The sequence below is a fragment of the Epinephelus lanceolatus genome, chromosome 3, assembly GCF_041903045.1.
Source record: "Epinephelus lanceolatus isolate andai-2023 chromosome 3, ASM4190304v1, whole genome shotgun sequence".
In the NCBI taxonomy this organism is placed as follows: domain Eukaryota; kingdom Metazoa; phylum Chordata; class Actinopteri; order Perciformes; family Serranidae; genus Epinephelus; species Epinephelus lanceolatus.
In genome coordinates this window covers 23545474-23563987 of record NC_135736.1, presented here as the reverse complement: position 1 = coordinate 23563987, position 18514 = coordinate 23545474, and the positions used below count along the sequence as shown (strand labels likewise).

The following is an 18514-nucleotide window of genomic DNA, read 5'->3' as shown; positions in this document are numbered from 1 at the left end:
CAGCATATTAAATGTACGTTATTGAATGTGAAAGTATTAAAATGGACCACAGATGATGGGGCACCCACTAGCTCACTTGGCAGAACAGGTGCCCCATGCACAAATGCTGTGTCCCTGATGTAGCAGCCACAGGCTCAATTCTAACCCACAGCCCACCACATCCGCCCCACTAAACAAAGGCCAAAAGCCGCCCCAAAAAATCTCTTTCAAAAAAGAAAAGGACTGCAGATGATCAAAACATAATTTCTGCATTTTATGTAGTTGAAGGGCCGCACTAAATGTTTCGGCTGCACTTTGAGCAACTCTGCCTTAAATTGTAGCTCAGAAGTGCTAAAGGGTACAAATCTGTCTGCACAGATGACTTTAATATTGCTATCTTTCACCATAGTTCAAAACATCTGTAAATGTAGGTCAGTCACTGCTTCATATCTACTGTGTATTTTGTGGTCCTGAAAGATTTCATGCAGCCAAGATGACGGGGTTCTCTGTATTCCCCTGGATAGCTGGCCTGTCATTAAGGTGAAAGTCTTCCTCATAAATTTATCAAGCCGTCCCTCCAGTGACTCACAAGTAATTTAGTCTGCTTGTGGAAAGTAAAACACAGTATAATTTTTTTGTGTGGGATAAATAAACTGTTCTAAAGATTGCTGAGAGGTTTTCTAGCAGGTTGGTTTTACCAGAGTTCATAATGACAGCACAGTTTTGAGTTTGATATTCAACATTTGTGTCACTGTTATGAAGACAAAGCGATTGTGCAGAGACTTGACATACAGGGAACAGTTAGTTCTTGATGTGCCAGCACCATTTCACTTCATTAGTTAATCCTTAATGGAGATGTGAGGTCAGACAGTGATGGACCACTCTATATATTGACTCTATAGACTGCAGAGATCTTTTACCTCATTAACTTCATGACCTAATGTATGTACAGATGTTCACTGGGATGTTTGACAGGGTGAACCAACAACTTATTTATAGGAGACATTATCTAAGAGGTGGAAACTTGGTGTTAAAGTTTAGTCCCCAAATGTACCTTCATAGTTACTATCTGAACCATGACTTAAATTTAGGATGCTGCTTTTAGTTTTGCCAGTGCTCAGATCCTAAAAGGAGCAGTGTGTAAGATTCAGGGGGATTTAGTGGCATCTAGTGGTGAGGATTGTAGATTACAACCATCTTAAACTTCTCCTGGTTAGAATTTCTTCAGTGTTCATTGTTCAGGAGATTTTTACCCGGAGCCAGATTGTCCGAGGTCTCTTCCTTTCCAAAACATAAGAACCAGGTGATAAAAAGCGGTAAGAACACTAAATAAAAGTTTCATGTTTAAGTGTTTCTCCATCTGTAGCCCACTTCCTGCTAACCTTTGCTCAACTTTTTGTCCTGATAACTTAAGACCCAGACATTCAGCAGAGTTTTTACCAGGAGCTGAATAGTCCACAGAGGTCTCTTCCTCTCCAAAACAAACACATTTAAACTGATAAAAACACTGCTTAAAGCAGTCTCACGTTAAAAAACTCACTACGCGGAGGGGCTGCTAACTATAGTAGCTGACACAAAGATGCGAAAGGCCCTGTCTAGAGCCAGTGTTTGGTTTGTCCATTCTGGGCTACTGTAGAAACATGTTGGTGCAACATGGCGGACTCCATGGAGGAGGACCCGCTCCCTCTGGAGATAGAAATGGCTCATTCTAAATAAATAAATATGCAACAATGCTGTTTTTCAGGTGATTATTCACTAAAGAAAATCCACTTATTATATATTATTCCATTTCTGCAAATACATCCCCCTAAATCCTACACCCTAGACCTTTAACTAGAGTAAAAATAGAGGAAAAAACATGGTCGAAAGATACTCCATTACAAGTAAAAGTCCAAACTTTACACAAGTACAAGTATAGCAAAATGTAGCCAACTTAAAGTAACCACAGTATTCACTCAGAAAGCCTCATTTCAGAGTGTTAGAGAATTATTATTCTGGTTTTGTTACTAACAAATATGAGTATTCAGATGTTACAGCCTGCCTTTTTGTAGATACTTTATATACCACTGGGCTGATTAGTTATAAAGTACTGCATCAGATTACAGACACCTATCATGTGTTTTTATGTAAAAGTTGTAACTGTCAAATAAATGTAGTGGAGTAAAAAGTACAGTATCGTCGTCTGGAATATAGCTGAACAGAGGTGTAGATTAATGTAGAGTGGCAGTTCTCAAGTAAAGATACCAGTCTGTCAAAACTGCTGAATTCCATTTGACATAAGCAGTATATTATATATAAACAGCTTCATTAGCTGGCAGTGATTTATCCAAACATTGATCCACCTGGTCCTAAGAGAGAGGCGTCAAACTGTAAATCTGCTAAACTTGTTGTGACACTGTCTAACACTTCTTTACTTTCTGGACAAAATGCCTTCAGTGAAATTTCTCTCTCTCTTATTTTAGGAACAGGATCCGTGTGGTCTTAATGTTGTGTGGACTGCTGCTGAGCCGCCTGGTCCCTTTGATGTGGAGACAGCGGCCACCCCATCATTTTCCCATCCGCTCACAGATGTTATAAATACTCATTAGGAGACAGCTCTTCATTCAAACATGGATGATACCATGTTTAGACTTTTATAACTCAAAATAAGGTCAGAAAATAAGACAGCATATATACAGAGTAAAAAGAAAAATACTGTAGAAACACCTGCAGAGTAATGCATTTCAGTACAACAGCCCTGCTATAAATATCTCCTTATATTCAACTTTTTTTTTTGACTACTTCTTATGTAGGCTGTACTTCATGGTGGTGTTGTGCTGGACAGTGGTAGAAAATAACTTTGCTTAAGTATATACACAATTTACAGATTTGAGGTATGTACTTTATTTGAGTTTTACCATAGGCTACTTCTGCTCCACCACATCTAAGAAGCAAATACAGTACTTTTTACTCCACTTCCTTTTACCTGACAGTTACTCATCACATCGAGATTGTGCACAGAAAACATTTAAATTACACATTATCTTGGAATAACCACCCATCACTATAAGATCTCTAATTTGCATCAGGAATAATCTATAAATATTATATATAATACAGTAATATAACACTGACAGGGGCTGTTCTGCTGCCCATTGAGTACTTTTGCCTTAAGTACTTAAAATGTATTTTGTTGCAAATTTTTGTGTTCATTTGCTTGAATAGAATTTTGAATTCAGAACTTTTACTTGTAGCACGGTGTTTCTGCAGTTTAAAAAAGATCTGAATAATTCTTCCACCACTGTGGTTGCTTTTAATATTTTTTATGTCTCATTTACTACATGTATGGAGGGACAGAGGAGCAAAATAGGTGAAATAACTTAAAACCTATATGCAACATGACAAAAATATAAGCTTAAAAAATGACCAAGATGTTTAATTAACTAACCCACTGATGCTTAATTAGATATTACTGTAAGTAAGGCTATACATGATCCATTTAATACTTGTTTTCTGCACTTTTGGGGGGGTTGGTGAGATGATTGTCCAGGTTTCATACACTATACTGCTTAACAGGGCTGTAGTCAGGAATTTAGAAATACTGAGGGCACAAATCTCCCTAAACCAGGGGTAGGCAACCTGTGGCTCTGGAGTCACATGTGTCTCTTTAGTTCCTCTCCAGTGGCTCCCTGTGGCTTTAACAAAAAATGAAATGGAAATGAATAACAGTTATTTCTTCTATGAATGGTCATTAAGACTATGTTACCTTCATTTTAAGGCTCAAACATGTTTTGCGGCTCCAAGTTTGAACCAGAAACCAAAAACAAGGTGTTTAAAGTTATATTCAAAGACCTTATATTTTAATTATTCTGGGGAATTACTTCTAAATAAAGACACGTTATTATTCATTACTTTGTTGGTCCAGATGTTGTCACATGTAAAGACACTGAGTCAAAATCAAAGTTTTAAAGTCAAGGTTGCAAAAATCCATAAACTCACAAACAAAACATAAAATAAAAATTAAACCTCATGTGTAATATGGAAAACTATTTCTGCCAAGAAAAGAAAAATACATGTAATGTTAGGCATGATGAAAATGTTTGGCTAAAGTCAAAATATTGCCTCATAATATTAACTCAGTATATCATAATATTATTTAAAAGGCTATGTGATTATTTTTTCATAGTATATCATTATTTTTATTCAAAATGTATGTTTTTTAACTTATTATCTTATAATAACAACTTAGAATCTCGTTTATTAAATTCTATTTACTGTATTTTTTAAATGTACTATTTTAATGTTTAACATGACTTATAATTTTGATATACCATGGGTATTTTAATTTGCATTATGCGTAACATTTTATATGTTTTTATCCCTCTGAGGCCGCCTGCGGGTCCCAGGACCTTATTTTGGGCACCAGTGCCATAGGCGTAAGCGGGTTTATGGTTTCACAGCATAGTCCGACAGCAAGAGTGGTGTAGTGTGTAAAATGAGTGTGTGTGTGTGTGTGTGTGTGTGGAAGAGTAGGTGGCTGTATGGCTCCCCAAATATCGCGAGACTTTGCTTCATTCTGGAGAGTGCAGACCGCCACAGTCCTGTCGTGCCCACCCGGTCTCATCACCGGGCTGACGGACAGACAGAGAGGGGGACACCGAGCAGAAGACGACAAAGGGCGGACTGACCGGCACCATGAAGCTCATCTGCCGGGTAAGATTTAACCCGAGACCCGGGTTATTGGTGGTGTTTTTCTCACACAGACAGATTCATGTTCAGATTGGCTTTAATTGTCGCCGTGATGCTCCCGGTGTGGAGGGCATAAAGGGAACAGAACCGGGCTTTCTTTACACCTCAAAGGGAGCGTGATGAGGGGGATAGTGAGGAGGAAGAGCAGAGGAGACTGTGGAGGAAGATAAGAACAGTCTTTCTGTCGTGGGCTGCTGCGTGTGGAGCCAAAGAGTGTCCGTGTGCATGAGAGAGGGACAGTGTCCGGTGCGGCCGGTGAAAGGGCACATTGTAACCTGTGTACTGTATAAATTAAGGCTGTTTCCGACCGAGGATTTGGAGGAGGTGATACAGAGAAAAAGAAAAAATATTAACTAAAATAAAACAGCCTGTGGCCTCTCCCCTCATGGGCAGCCAACATTAAAAAAAAAATAACCGTGAAAACCACTGCAAACTTGCCACGGAGCTCCACAGACGCATTAAACTTCACACCGGAGTATTTCAATGTTTTTCTCCTTTTTGCGCGTCTTTGCGCACGTGTGTTTGTGTGTAAGTATAGCGCGTGCCAAGTCTCCACAAGAGCTTGAGGATGTTGATGTCTTAAAATAGGCCCCTCCAGTCAACGTGGAGTGTAGATTTAAAACCTAGTGGAAAGAAACACCACATAAAAAAAACAACAATTTTCTAAAAATATGAGCAGCAGGGAGAGGACTGTCTGTTATGCTCCTCTGAGTCTGGAGTTTTTCCTGGTTTTATTAGGACCGTCATTTTTTCCACTATTTCCTCCGACAGCAGATGTTTTTATGGGACAGACAATAAGGGGTGTAGACCCTGCGGCAGGCACCGGACTGAAGCTGCTGCTGCTGCTGCCCCCACTGCCCCGTTTGTTCACAGCTCTGTGACAGCTGAGCGCCCCGGGCGGAGCCTCAGGTTCCCATGGCCCCTGGGTAAACGCACACAGGTCAAAACCGTTTTTAGCACATACTTAAAATGATTCAGTTGAAAATTTGGTCTGTAAAATGGAAAAAAATGTGGCTAATGTCCACTACAAGTTGGGGTCAGTAAAAAGTAACAATAACACAGTTGCAGCAGCCTACAAGTGACAGGCCAGCATGTTATTACCATGTATGCCAAGAGTTTTTTTTTTTACAACTTCAGTAGCTGTTATTCTAAAGTACCAGTGCTTTACATGAGTAGGATCTTTTAGGCTACTCCGCCCACCATTGATTTTAATTTTATATTGTTCTTAACCCTTTGTAGTCGACCATTTTTGATTGTACCTTTAAATTTCACCTTAAAAACTGTTCACCTTTGCCTTGTTTGGAGTCATTTTTATCAGCACAACCTGACCTGTGTGACTTTACAGTTATTTTTTGATTTTTGATTTTGCTTGTGAACACTTTCGTCAGAATAGCCCAATTTTACCGTTTGTTCCTGCACCAAACGTTACGTCAATATTCCGGAAAAAGCATTGCGTAAATTATTCATCATAAGTCTGGTTTTACTTAGCCTATCAACACAATTTGAAAATGGTATATAGTTTGAAGTTAGCATTTTCGACACAAGTTGAAACGGAGACTCAGTGAGGCTGCGTCTTGCTGCTACATCATCTTAAATCGGTCACTTGGTTTGGATGCACTGGCGCGTTCGTGGACTCCAGAGGGTTAAAATGTGTAAAAAAAAAAATAAAAGCTTGGGTTTTACTACAAACAGTAAGCTCCAAGCCTGTGTAGAATTGTATTTTAATTATTTATTTAACCAGGAAGTCCCATTGAGATTGAAAATCTTTTACAAGAGACGCCTGGCCAAGGTATCAGACGATCAAACACATTTAAAATGCAACAAATACAACATATAGCACAGAAAAAATCCACAATAAAACAACAACTATTCAAACACAGTGGCCTCTCAAGAAAAACAAGCACATGTCTCTATCACCACATTCTTTATGATGCCCTTAAATTCATCAGTGGATTTAAGTGAACACTGACTCACAGTGCTCAGTGTGTTACTTTATGCGCTGTGTTGGCATTTATAAACACCGCCCCCTCTCTATTTAATTTAGCATTTCCATTTTCAGTGAAAAGACCACCTGTCACAAACTACAGACGCTGTGTTTACTTCCCCGAGACATTAAACATCATCCAGCTAATATTCTTCATTATGTTTGTTTGTTTCTGGTGTGTAAAAATGTCACTGCCGACTTTTACACACTGCTGCCAGCGCTCTGCCCCGCCTGTTACAAATTATAAGCCACAGATGATTCGATGCCTGAATGACTGTTTTGTAAACGTCACTTGACAGAACATGTGTAAGGCAGCCGGCTGCAGGGCGCATGTGCAGGATTTAATGCCAGTATTTTATTTCATTCCAGTTTAGTACAGTTTGTTCCATGTTGATTTTTATTGCTTTAATCCAACCACTGGATGTAAGACAATTAGAGACACGGCTTACTGTTGCCATGGTGACCAGGCAGCTGAATGGAATGTTGTACATCATTGTCTGTGTACACAAAGAACGTGGATGATAGAGATGTTGTAGTGAACTGTAAGAGTGTAGGAACTAAATGATTGTTGGCTCTACAGTCTAATAGGCCCTGTTAATATGTAGAACCAATAATTGTATGGAGAACTCTATTAAATAAGGCATTCAAATAATTATAAATAAGTATTTGATAATGTTTTAACAGAAAGAATAAACAACCCAAATCTTCTTATTGATGGCTTCTGATCTATAAAGCATCAGTAAATCATTCACTAACCATTAAGAAAGCTCCTATTTACTGATTATAATTCACTTTTAAAGGTGGCTTATTAGAAAGTGCTACCTAATAGTAGGAAACAAAGCTGATAAGAGCACTTTTAACAGCAAACCAGTATTTGCTATGTAAAGACATAGTGGAGTAATGGCGTCCTGACTGAGAATGACGTCACGCTCCCTCTATGTGTGTTGTAATCCAAGCATCTCTTCCTTGTTGTGGTCGACGGTGCAGTGGCATGTGCACTTTACTGCATGCAAATCCCTGTGTGTGTGTGTCCCACTCGCTGGCTATCTGCCGCCACCCGCACTGCGCTCATACAGCTGATACAGCTGATAACATTATCCCAACCAAATCACAGTGTCGTGCAGAAGCGTACCTCCCACCCCCATAAACTCTGACAGCACTGTGTCGGTTGTTTGCGCTCTTGTTTGTACTGTTGGCAGCTAACTCAGCCCCCTCAACCTGAATCTGACTCTGATGCTTGGAATTTATACAGTTCCTTTAATAGGTCTAAATCTACTTACTTTCTTTCTTACTGGGGTAATAAATAGACCTGCTTATATCGGGATAATTTTATTTTGGAGAAATACTGGAAACCCTAGTGGTGGAGGGGTTTACAACTAAAAGACCTACAGTCAAAATTAAACTTAAATTTAAGTACAAATACCGTAAAACTTCAATTAATAGCCCGGGCTATTATTTGCTTAAATCACTGAAATCAACAGGCCTATATTTGGGACAGGCCTCTAATTGCTGTCACACAAAACTGTTGCTCACCAAAGATCAGGAAATACAATCAAATTGTTTATTTAAACCAGTATGAGTATTACTTGTGTAAAAATTAGGCTTCAGATAATAAATATATCAGTCATGATCTGAGGACCTTTGCAGACTAAAGGAATATGAATGATACATAATTTGAGGTAGCCAACAATCTGGTTTTATACATTCAAAGAACTTCTATAAAAAAAAGAACCAGACCGGGGGTCTCATTTATAAAACAATGGGTAGGATCCATACTAAAACTGTATCTACGGACAAAAGCCAAAATGGTGTGCACCAAAACATATTTGACAGTTTCTTACAATCAGGCTTTCACCTCACCGTCTGCATCGCCAATTTCCCATCTCCAAAATGATGTTCGTAAGCATAGGTCAAAGGTCCTCCCATTAAGTGTATTTTTAAGGTCACAACTTTTGTGCGGGAAGTGACATATGCCTCTTTGAGGCCTCATTTTGTGCGTATGCAATGTTTATAAATGAGACCCCAGGCCTCTAATTGAGCTTTATGTTACATTCGCCATCAAATATACTATAAAAAGTATTATTAGGCTACAGAATGGCCCCTGAGTATGATATGAACAGATTATTATTGCTTAAATATTTTTTTAAAAAGTCCATGTAGCTTTGGCTGAGTGGAGCCAACTGTGGTTAAGAGTGGAAAAACAGGGGGATAGAAAATATTAAAATTTAGTGTTACAGTAGTATGAGTAGAAAAGAGTCAGTAATGCCAGTTAAACAGCAGTCTTTACAGTTAAGGTTTGCTAACATTAGCCACTGTAAGCTACTGATTATACCAGACATAGTAAGGCTGTAGCAGCAAAACAGCTGAGTGTATTAAACTGCGCAAAGGTGTGTTTTACTTATCATGAATTTAACTTTTGATTTGTAACAGGAAGATTTTTGCAAAAGTTGGTCACGGTGGAACTTTAAATACTTCCTATACGGCTGGGTAGCTGCATCGTGATCATCATTTATTTTGTAGGCTTTGTTAAATCTTGCTCTTCAGAGCAACTGGTAACCACAAAGGGTGTTAAATAAATGTTCATTCACATGGAGTGCTGCTTAAGTGTGAATGAGGGTGCTTGACTTGATGAAGCCGTAATGGCTGAAACGTGGAAGCATGTTTTTAACTGCCACTATGACTAAATAGCCATCAGATATTAAAGGCTTTTTAAATAATAACCCTCTTGAGTGTCTCAGATTTCTTCAGCAAATATGTAAAAAAGGTATTTGATTAAAAAGTGGAATATTCCTCTCTAAATGGTCCACATACAGTACTTGAGTAAATGTACTTGTATATACACTGGTGAACTGCCAGTGTGTGTTTTTTGAAGCGGAGCTACTGAAGACGCCACATTATGTTTCACTGTCTAAGAATAAATCAGTTTATGGCTGATTAATCATTTTACTTCATTTAGACAGCAAAAGAGGAACTGGGCTCTTAGTAACATTTCCTGTTTCTTTCAGTTGCAGCTTGCGAGTAGGAAGTGTGCCCTTCTGCGATAGATAGCCACCCGCCATGGAGCTGAGATAACCTCTTCTTCTTTTCTTCACCAATCACGGCTCTGGATCGAGTATAATCATGGGAACATGGCGTGGTCTGCGGGTGGCATTCATCCTGGGGTCTTTGTTCATGATTCTGCTGATCATCGTGTACTGGGACGATGTCGGGGGCTTCAACCTCTACCCGCTGCAGGAGCCCAAACGTGAGTCGCTTCACCCTCAGACGACCACCGGGCCCTCACACTCCACGTCCACCAGCAGAGCCAAGACCGGTTCTTTCTCCACTGTCCTCACTACTGCTCCCAGTCCAACACTGGTACCTGACGAGACAGGTGGAACAGCTGAGGAGCATACAGAGGAGGAGTGGATGGATGATAGGGAGCAGGAGGCAAGGAAGCAGAGCATCATGGATGTGTGTTCAGGAAAGGATGCTGTTGAATTCCCAGGGAGGATTCGGGCATTTGAGCAGATCCCCAACAGGGAACTGGATCACCTGATAGTGGATGACACTCACCAGATTATCTACTGCTACGTTCCCAAGGTACAGCTGCCTCGTGTGTCTATGTCTGTGTGTGTGTGTGTGTGTGTGTGTGTGTGCGTGTGTGTGTGCGGACTTGTGTGAGCATGTGGGTAGTGGGTGAGTTCACTGTGTGTGGATGGAAGTGTGAGAAAAAAAAGCAAGAAAGACAAAAAACATCTAAAAAATGCTTTTTTCTTTTAGTATTTTGCAACCAGTCAAAACACACTTGCTCACACACTAATGTTCGTGGTCCGTCTTGTCTGTCTGGACTCCTTGTCTTTCCTTTTTCTGTCCCTCCGTCACTGTTCTCCGTACAGGTGGCGTGCACCAACTGGAAGAGAGTGATGGTGGTTCTGTCTCAGTCTCTGATTTCGCCCTCCTCGGGAAAACCTTACACTGACCCAGAGGCTGTACCTCCTGACGTCGTACACAACTCCTCTCTCCACCTCACTTTTGCCAAGTATGACACACACACACAAAGATATGTGTATGCTTGCTAGGAATGGGAGTAAAAATTGATACAGCATGGTGTCGGGATATTTTGCATGGCAATATGTAATCGATACACAGATGCCAAGTATCGATCTATTTTTTTTATCATATCTATTATCAATATTGCAAATATAGATAAAACCTTTGGTCGCCCACTAGAACACTACAATCAGTTGTTTTTCAGTTCACTAGATACATTTTGCTGCAATAGAAATGATTCATTGAGATGAACAGATTAAAAACTTTACCAAAATAGATCAGTCAATAAAGATTTCCTTTGGGGAAATAATTTGTAGTTGAAAAAGTGTATTTAATCACAACATTTCGCAATATATTTTACAGCATATTGCAAAATGTTTAAAATCTCAATAATATTGTATCGTGACTTAAGTATCATGATAATATTTTATAGTGAGGCCGTTGGTGATTCCCACCCCTAATGGTTGCACAGCGAATTGAGAAGATGTTTCCCATTAAATTCTCGTTTATATGTAGGTGTTAGTCACAACCAGGAATATGGTCATACTGTAAATCCAAATCTCTCTGGTGCCCCCTCACCCCTGAAGAAATTTTTGACAAGCCACCTGAAAAAAAAAATTCTGAATATTTTTATTTTTAAATCATATCTCCTTAAGTGATGTTAAAAAATCTTCTCCACACTGCACGCCTATAACTCTTAGAATTACTAAATCTCTTTGTAATTTACTTTTGTTGAATATTTTTTTTTTTAAATCTAAAAACATTCACATTAGAAGTTATGGAGTCTTAAAGTCTAAAAATCAGGTTCATCCTTAAAAACCCATGTGTGATTTATCTGTAATTGCAGAATGGTACAAGATGTGTCTGCTTTGAAATTGAGTTTATTATGTGTAACAGTTGCACTTCTAATCATCTTAGATGGTATTATCTTTAAAGGGGACGTACGCCCATTGTAAAAATTCATACATGTTGTTCCTATGGTTTAAAACAGTTGAGATCTGCCGAGAGCTGAGATCACTACAATAGAATAAAGTTTTTTTGGGAGCAAAAAAACAGAAAACAAACATTCTGTGGATCCTCAAAATCAGGCTCCCATTCATTGTCTATGAAGCAGCTCAGGCCTTATACCCTATCTAAGGTTGCAACGGTATAAGATTTTCATGGTACAATAACTGTCACATAAAATATCGCAGTTTCACAGTATTATGGTAATAGTTTTTTTTTTTCATTAATTTTTATTATTATTATTATACAACAAAATGACCCTTAAAGGAATGAAAAGAGAAGGGTTATTTCTGTTTGAACATTTTATTGCTATTATTGACACTTGAAGCCATTTTTAAAAATTGAGATTGAGATTCTCGGTCCAGTTGCATTTTTTACAATATAGTAGATAATCAAATGTACATGGTATGATAACCACCAGTTTTATATCATGGTATACCTTAAAACCAGTATACCGCTGTAACCCTAAACCTATGACATCACAAATTTGAGACTTACTTCTCTGGTTCCTAGGTTTGAGAGAGAGAAATTTCCTAGGCCATAGAAATATCGTGGGAATTTTTTGATTCAGGTGGTGTTCCTCTTTAATGCTTCCTCCAATCAAGCATCAATTAATGAGGAAAAATTAATTGTGATACCTCCAGATGCTCATCAGGATTCAAGAGGCATCAAGTGACAAATCTCAAAGTACTACGTGTACCATAAATATATTACTTTTCTAACTAACAAGATAATTTTATGTGGTGTTTATTATATTTGGGCAAAAATGTTTGACTGTACCACACAAGAAGGAATATGTCTCCAACATATTGAATAGTACTGTAAGACAGAACAATGAGTTGGAAAAGAAAGACCTTTTGTAAAGAAAACATGCTGCCTCCACAAACTGAATTCCTGCACAGAGACCAAGCCCCCCTCTGTAATTTCTTTAACAACTCAGTAAAAATCCCTCTAACAAGTCAACGGTGAGACACAGAGACTGAAATATGTGTCTAAACAAGACTGGAATGCCAAACAAACCACACACCTCCGCCCCACAATGACAACAAAGGAAATTTACCAAAAAATCAGGTTGTAGAGCCAGGACGTAAGAAACAGTTTTTAAATTACTGTCTGATTTCTCTCTTTTGCAAGTCTGTCTCCACTTCTATTTCAGAGGGCTGGTAATTAATGAAAAGGTACATGGTATTTCTTTTTCACACAGTCCTACAACAACACTTAGATATTCAGTTCTACTGAAACCGTGTTTGAGAAGCTATCCGAGAGCTAAGCAGTTATTTACTGAGTGGACACTTGGAAGAGGAGAGTGGAAACGACAGGCAGGGGAGCTGGTGCTGCAGCACAGACAGACCTTTCTCTGCCTCTCAGAAGCTGTCTGTGTTTGGATATGAGTATCTCAACATATGTCTTTGTATCGGCACTGATGTACAAGACATATTTTCCCTCTTACAGCTGCAGTTGGTAACTTTTCTAAAAAAAAAAAAAACCTCTTGTCATGTTTGCTGAAACTGTCACTACGTCCACACAGTATGTTATGAGATAGATAATCTGTGGAAAAAAACACCCCTCCTCCTCTTAATGCATCTAATGGCGTTGCTAGAATCTACCACAGCTCACGGAAAACAACCAATCAGAGCAGAGGAGTCTCTAATGCAGCTGTCAATCATGTCAATCACTGAACTGATCAAATATAAATCAAGATTCTGTTTGCAGAAACATATTGTAGTGTACTGTTTAGCTGTGAAATAAGAAAGTGCAGTGTCTGTGGCTCAGAGATAGAGGGGGTCATCCACCAATCGGAAGATCGGCAGTTTGATCCCCGGCTTCTCCAGTCTGCATGACGAAGCATCCTTGGTCAAGATACTGAACCCCAAATTGCTTCTGATGGCTGCTCTATCAGTGTGTGAGAGCATGTGAATGGTTACTGAGTAGCAGGTGGCACCATGTATGGTAGCCTCGGCCGCCAGTGTGTGAATGTGTGGGTGAATGGGTGAATGTGACATAGTTTAAAAGCACTTTGAGTGGCACTATACAAGTCCAGTGCAGTCCATTTACCATTTGTGACCTGGCTGCCATGTTTGAAACAGTCAAGCGAAACAACAAGTAGTGCCCACCTGCCAGACCAACTTTCTCATTTTACAGCTACACAGTACACTAAAATACATTTTCAAAAACACTCAAGATGAAAAATAGGCAATGCAGAAACAGTATGGTGATTTATATTTGATCAACACTGCCTGGTTTAACAGTTTGACCACAGTTTGGGAGCAGAGATTAACAGCTGCAGAGCCTCCTCAGCTCCAATTGGTTGTTTTTGTTTGGGCTGCACAATATGCAAAAAAGTTAATATTTTAATTATTTTGACAGATATTGCAATATGAGTTGCGATTTTAGTTGGAATGGCAATTTTTGTATTTCATTTTACAGCAGTGATGAAGGTGTGATTTCTATAGGGGTCTGTACCAAACAAGCATGTTCCCTTACATCTGGAATATGATTTATAGCATCCCTGTAGAACCACAGTGCTTCATTATAATGGTATGTTATGGCACATTTTACCTTTTATCAGAAATTGCAGCTCCAGCAGTTTAAATATTGAACTTGGCCATGTTGTGATTTTGAGAATATTTTGATTAATTGTGCAGCCCTAGTTTATGTTCACATGCAGAAATGCCATAAGAAGCAGTTTGCGGGACCGAGGAACATGATTTGTCTCATGCACTACTGTCATAATAAAGTGACAGTTTCAGCAAATATGACAAGTTATTTTTATTGAAATTATTGATCTGGCTTGTTGTCATTTAGTAACATCACCAAATATTTTCAGTACTGGACGAGACTACACAGCTAAAACTTCAAAGCATTTCAGTCACGACACTTAAGATCTGCTGTCATGGTGTTGTGTGCCTTTTGTGTCTTTTCCCAGGTTTTGGCACCATTATGGTTCTCTCTCCCGCCACCTGATGGCACTCAAGCTCCAGAACTACACCAAGTTTCTGTTTGTACGAGACCCTTTTGTTCGTCTTATCTCAGCCTTCAGGAACAAGTTTGGAAAGTAAGTGTCCATTAGTGAATGGTTAGATAGAGAGGGGTGTGTGTGTGTGACTGTGGATGTGTTTGTGTTGAGGGCAAGGCTGAGGGAAAGCCTTCACTTTTGATCAAACAGCAGTCATATCATTCTTGAATTGTGTATATTTGTGTGTGTTTACAGGCCTAACGAGGACTTCTACAAGCAGTTTGGTTCTGTCATGCTGCGTCGTTATGGTAATGTGTCAGGCAGTTTGCCAGCGACAGCGGCTGAGGCGTTCGCAGCAGGAATCAAACCAACATTTCAGCAGTTTATCACGTACCTGCTGGATCCAGAGACGGAGAGGGAGAGTATCTTCAATGAACACTGGCGGCAGGTATTCGTCTCACACAGCATTAATATTATTTATGAGATGACTGGGTTTTATGAGCTCACTATGTGCATGCTCTCCCCCTCTGTTGGTCGTATTCCACTTTCACATCATTTTTTTGAAAGACAACACCAGTATAACACAGAGTTCTTGCTATTACCTAAGATTGTTGCACTTTGTGTGTCCCAGTTTTATACTTCATACTGCAGTAATTCTGTGAAGCATACACTCTGTTCTGATGTTGACATTGCACTGTTTTGGCATTTAATATACAGGATATTTATGTATCACAGTGAGAAATTCCAATTTGAATATTTCTTTGTTTTGGCAGCTGTTGTTGGAGCCAATGCTTTTTGTTTCTTTTTCTGGTTGTGAGAAGCTTGTTTCTGTTTTTGTCTGGTTGTGAGAAGCTCTTGTTTCTTTTTATGCCTTCGAGATGGTGATAGTCAAGGCTGGAGGCCCGTTTTTAGGTAGTCTGCACGTCCCATTCTTGTAAATGAGATATCTCAAGAAAGCCTTGAGGAATATTCTTCAAATTTTGCACAAATCTCCACTTGGACTCAACAACAAACTGAGTAGATTGTGGTGGTCATAGGTCAAAGGTCAAGGTCACTGTGACCTTATCCATCTCACCCTTGTAATCGGATATTTCAAGACCACCTTGAGGGAAAGCAAAAACGTCTACTTTGACTCAAAAACAACTGATTACATTGTGGTGGTCAATGGTCAAGGTCTCTGTGACCTTGTATCTGTCTCATTTTTGTGAACACGGTATCTCAAGAAGACCTTGAGGGAATTTCCTCAAATTTGGCACTCAGGAATGAACTGATTAGAATTTGGTGGTTGAAGGTCAAAGGTCAAGGTCACAGTGACCTCAGGAAGCATGTTTTTTAGCCATGACTCAAGAAAAGTCTTAACTCAAGAATTAATTTGCTAATTATGACAGAAATTTCAAACAAATGTCTAACAGGATATAATGATGAAGTGATGACATGGTCAAAGGTCAACTTCACTATGACATCATAATATTTTGCAAAAACACTTTTCTGGTCATTATTCAACATCATACAGTATATCAGGAACAGAAAGGAGACATTTGGTCAGGTACTGAATTGGTGATTTGGTATTGACTGAATTGGTATTGTTTCTTGGTATTTCTTTAAATTGTCTGATTTTATTCGCTTAAATCCTGCATTTTTTTAAAAATCCGGGATCAGTCATGTAAAGCACTTTGTAACTTTGTTTTGGAAAGCGTTTTATAAGTAAGGTTTATTATGATTACATTATTAACTTCTGTGCTGCTGGAGGGAGAATGTGTGTGAAGCATGTATGTTTTCACTGACATGGATAAAAACTGTAACTGCAACTTGACTGGTGCATGGAGGCATACAACTGTGAGGCTGTAATTCTAGTTTCTGGTTGTGAGAAGCTTGTTTCTTCTTTTCTGGTCGTGAGTGCTATTTTTTTCCTGTGTTGTATTGTTGGACAACTGCATCAATCAATTCCACGCTCAAACAATCTCACCATTGAGTCTGAATGCCGGCATTTTTCAGCATGCACATTGTTCTGGCATGATAATATGCCACTTATCTTTTTTGATTTTTGATTTTAATTTTTAGATTTTTTTTTTTATTCTTTCATGTGTCTCTGTCTCTTTATCTTCTACTTCTGCCATTCATATAATTATTGAGGAGGGCAGTGTAGCCATAAACATTTGGGGTAATAAACACAGAACAGGAGACGAGTTGTGTGACCTGTTTTTCATGTATACCAAGATATGTGCACACACACAAGTTCGAAACAGCTATGGAGAAAGCAGGTATAACAAAGTCACAAACATATGCCCAAACTGATGCACTTTTAAAACTGAAGACTTGCTTTGTGTGTGTTTCAGGTGTACCGTCTGTGCCATCCATGCCAGGTGAAGTACGACTTCGTTGGACGACTAGAAACCCTGGAAACAGACGCGGAGCACCTGCTGAAGCTTCTGGAGGTGGATCATCTGGTACGCTTCCCTTCAGGGGCTCGAAACCGAACTGCGGCCAGCTGGGAAAGAGACTGGTTTGCGCAGATTCCCATGACAATGAGGAGAGAACTGTACAGGCTGTACGAACCAGACTTTAAGCTGTTTGGCTATCCCAAACCTGACAGCATGCTCCACCAGTAGACCACCGAGAGCCAAAGGCCTGGGCACTGCACTGTGTGTGGAGCCCAAACCTCAACTACCTGCACACAGCCAGCAAATGCCTTTAAAGACGAGTCTATGATGCTGTGTGTTTTATTTGTTCTGTGCATACCTCAAATGACTGAAGTGCCTGCCAGTATTATTTTATTGTTCTCATCATTTCATATCTGAAGCACACCTGCTTACAAGCTGCGTTATCCCAGTCTGTTTCCCCCGTGGAAAGGCACTTTGAATCGTATTTTGTGAATAGTATTTTGGTAAGTCAAAGGGAAAGGACTGGGGCTAACTGTTAGCTGACATCTCTCTGAAGGGAAACATGTTGCAGAGAAGTAAAGTGTTTTTGCAAATGTCTGTCTTTCTTTTTCTACTTTTACTGTGCATGTGGAGAAGTATTCACATATCTTGACCAAAAATACCACAGTATAAAAGTGTAATGCGAGTAACTTAAGGTAAAGTCAGGTTAATAGTACAGAGAGTACCTCTCAGCCCCTGGAAACAGTTGCATAATTTCTTGTGTAGCTCAGGAGGACCTTGATCATCTCAGAATATCAGTTTAGGCTTAGATATGACTTATTTTTAACAAATCTCAAGAGACTTGCAAATTATAAGTAAAGGTTGAACAAATAGGGGGCATATGTTTTGAAAGAGTGAGTGTCTACAAGGTAATGAGGGTCTAATTAATAAATGCTTTTGTTATATTTTGGACAATGTTGGATCAAATATTTTGAAACTTGGTCCAACATAATGAGCTTTAAGTCAGGATGTCTTGTCCTCTACTGATTTGATTTTCACAAAATTATCTTTAATGAAAATTTGATGAGTCCTCCAACTTTATGAAAGTAGTACAGTACATCTCTAAGTAAAAGTACAGAAGTATTAACACCAAAATATACTTCAGTTAAATTCAGTTCAGTTCATTTATTGGTCTCCTTGGAGAAATTTGTCTTGGAGCTAGGGGTCAGCATACACATACATACAATCAACATATAATTACCAAAATAAAAATAAACACATTACAACACATAGTCACCCAGTTAGCCTCGGTGCATCAAATTAAATACATAATATATACGTTAGACACGCTCCTCATTAATCAACTTGATTGACACTGGAATCAAGTATCAAAAATAAAAGTACTTAAGATGCAGAATGATCCCTTTCAGAGCGTAAATTTATTATAAAAAGGACTTAGGCAAAATAAAG

At 39.0% G+C, this 18514-nt stretch overlaps 1 protein-coding gene across 1 annotated transcript; it reads left to right on the top strand.

Moving 5' to 3' along the window:
• The first annotated feature begins 4517 nt into the window (after positions 1-4517).
• On the top strand, positions 4518-18019 carry LOC117254931 (carbohydrate sulfotransferase 12-like). Its single transcript, XM_033623393.2, has 6 exons — positions 4518-4671; positions 9697-10273; positions 10570-10712; positions 14655-14783; positions 14940-15132; positions 17021-18019. Exons 2-6 carry the CDS (start codon positions 9812-9814, stop codon positions 17291-17293), a joined length of 1200 nt encoding a protein of 399 aa, XP_033479284.2. The 5' UTR covers positions 4518-4671; positions 9697-9811; the 3' UTR covers positions 17294-18019.
• The last annotated feature ends 495 nt before the right edge of the window (positions 18020-18514 follow it).

Bases quoted from the DNA above. Each gene is read 5' to 3' on its own strand.
- LOC117254931 (XM_033623393.2), top strand. From the start codon at position 9,812: ATGGGAACATGGCGTGGTCTGCGGGTGGCATTCATCCTGGGGTCTTTG. The intron at 10,713-14,654 runs GTATGACACACA...GTCTTTTCCCAG, and splicing joins CTCCACCTCACTTTTGCCAA to GTTTTGGCACCATTATGGTT. The intron at 14,784-14,939 runs GTAAGTGTCCAT...GTGTGTTTACAG, and splicing joins TTCAGGAACAAGTTTGGAAA to GCCTAACGAGGACTTCTACA.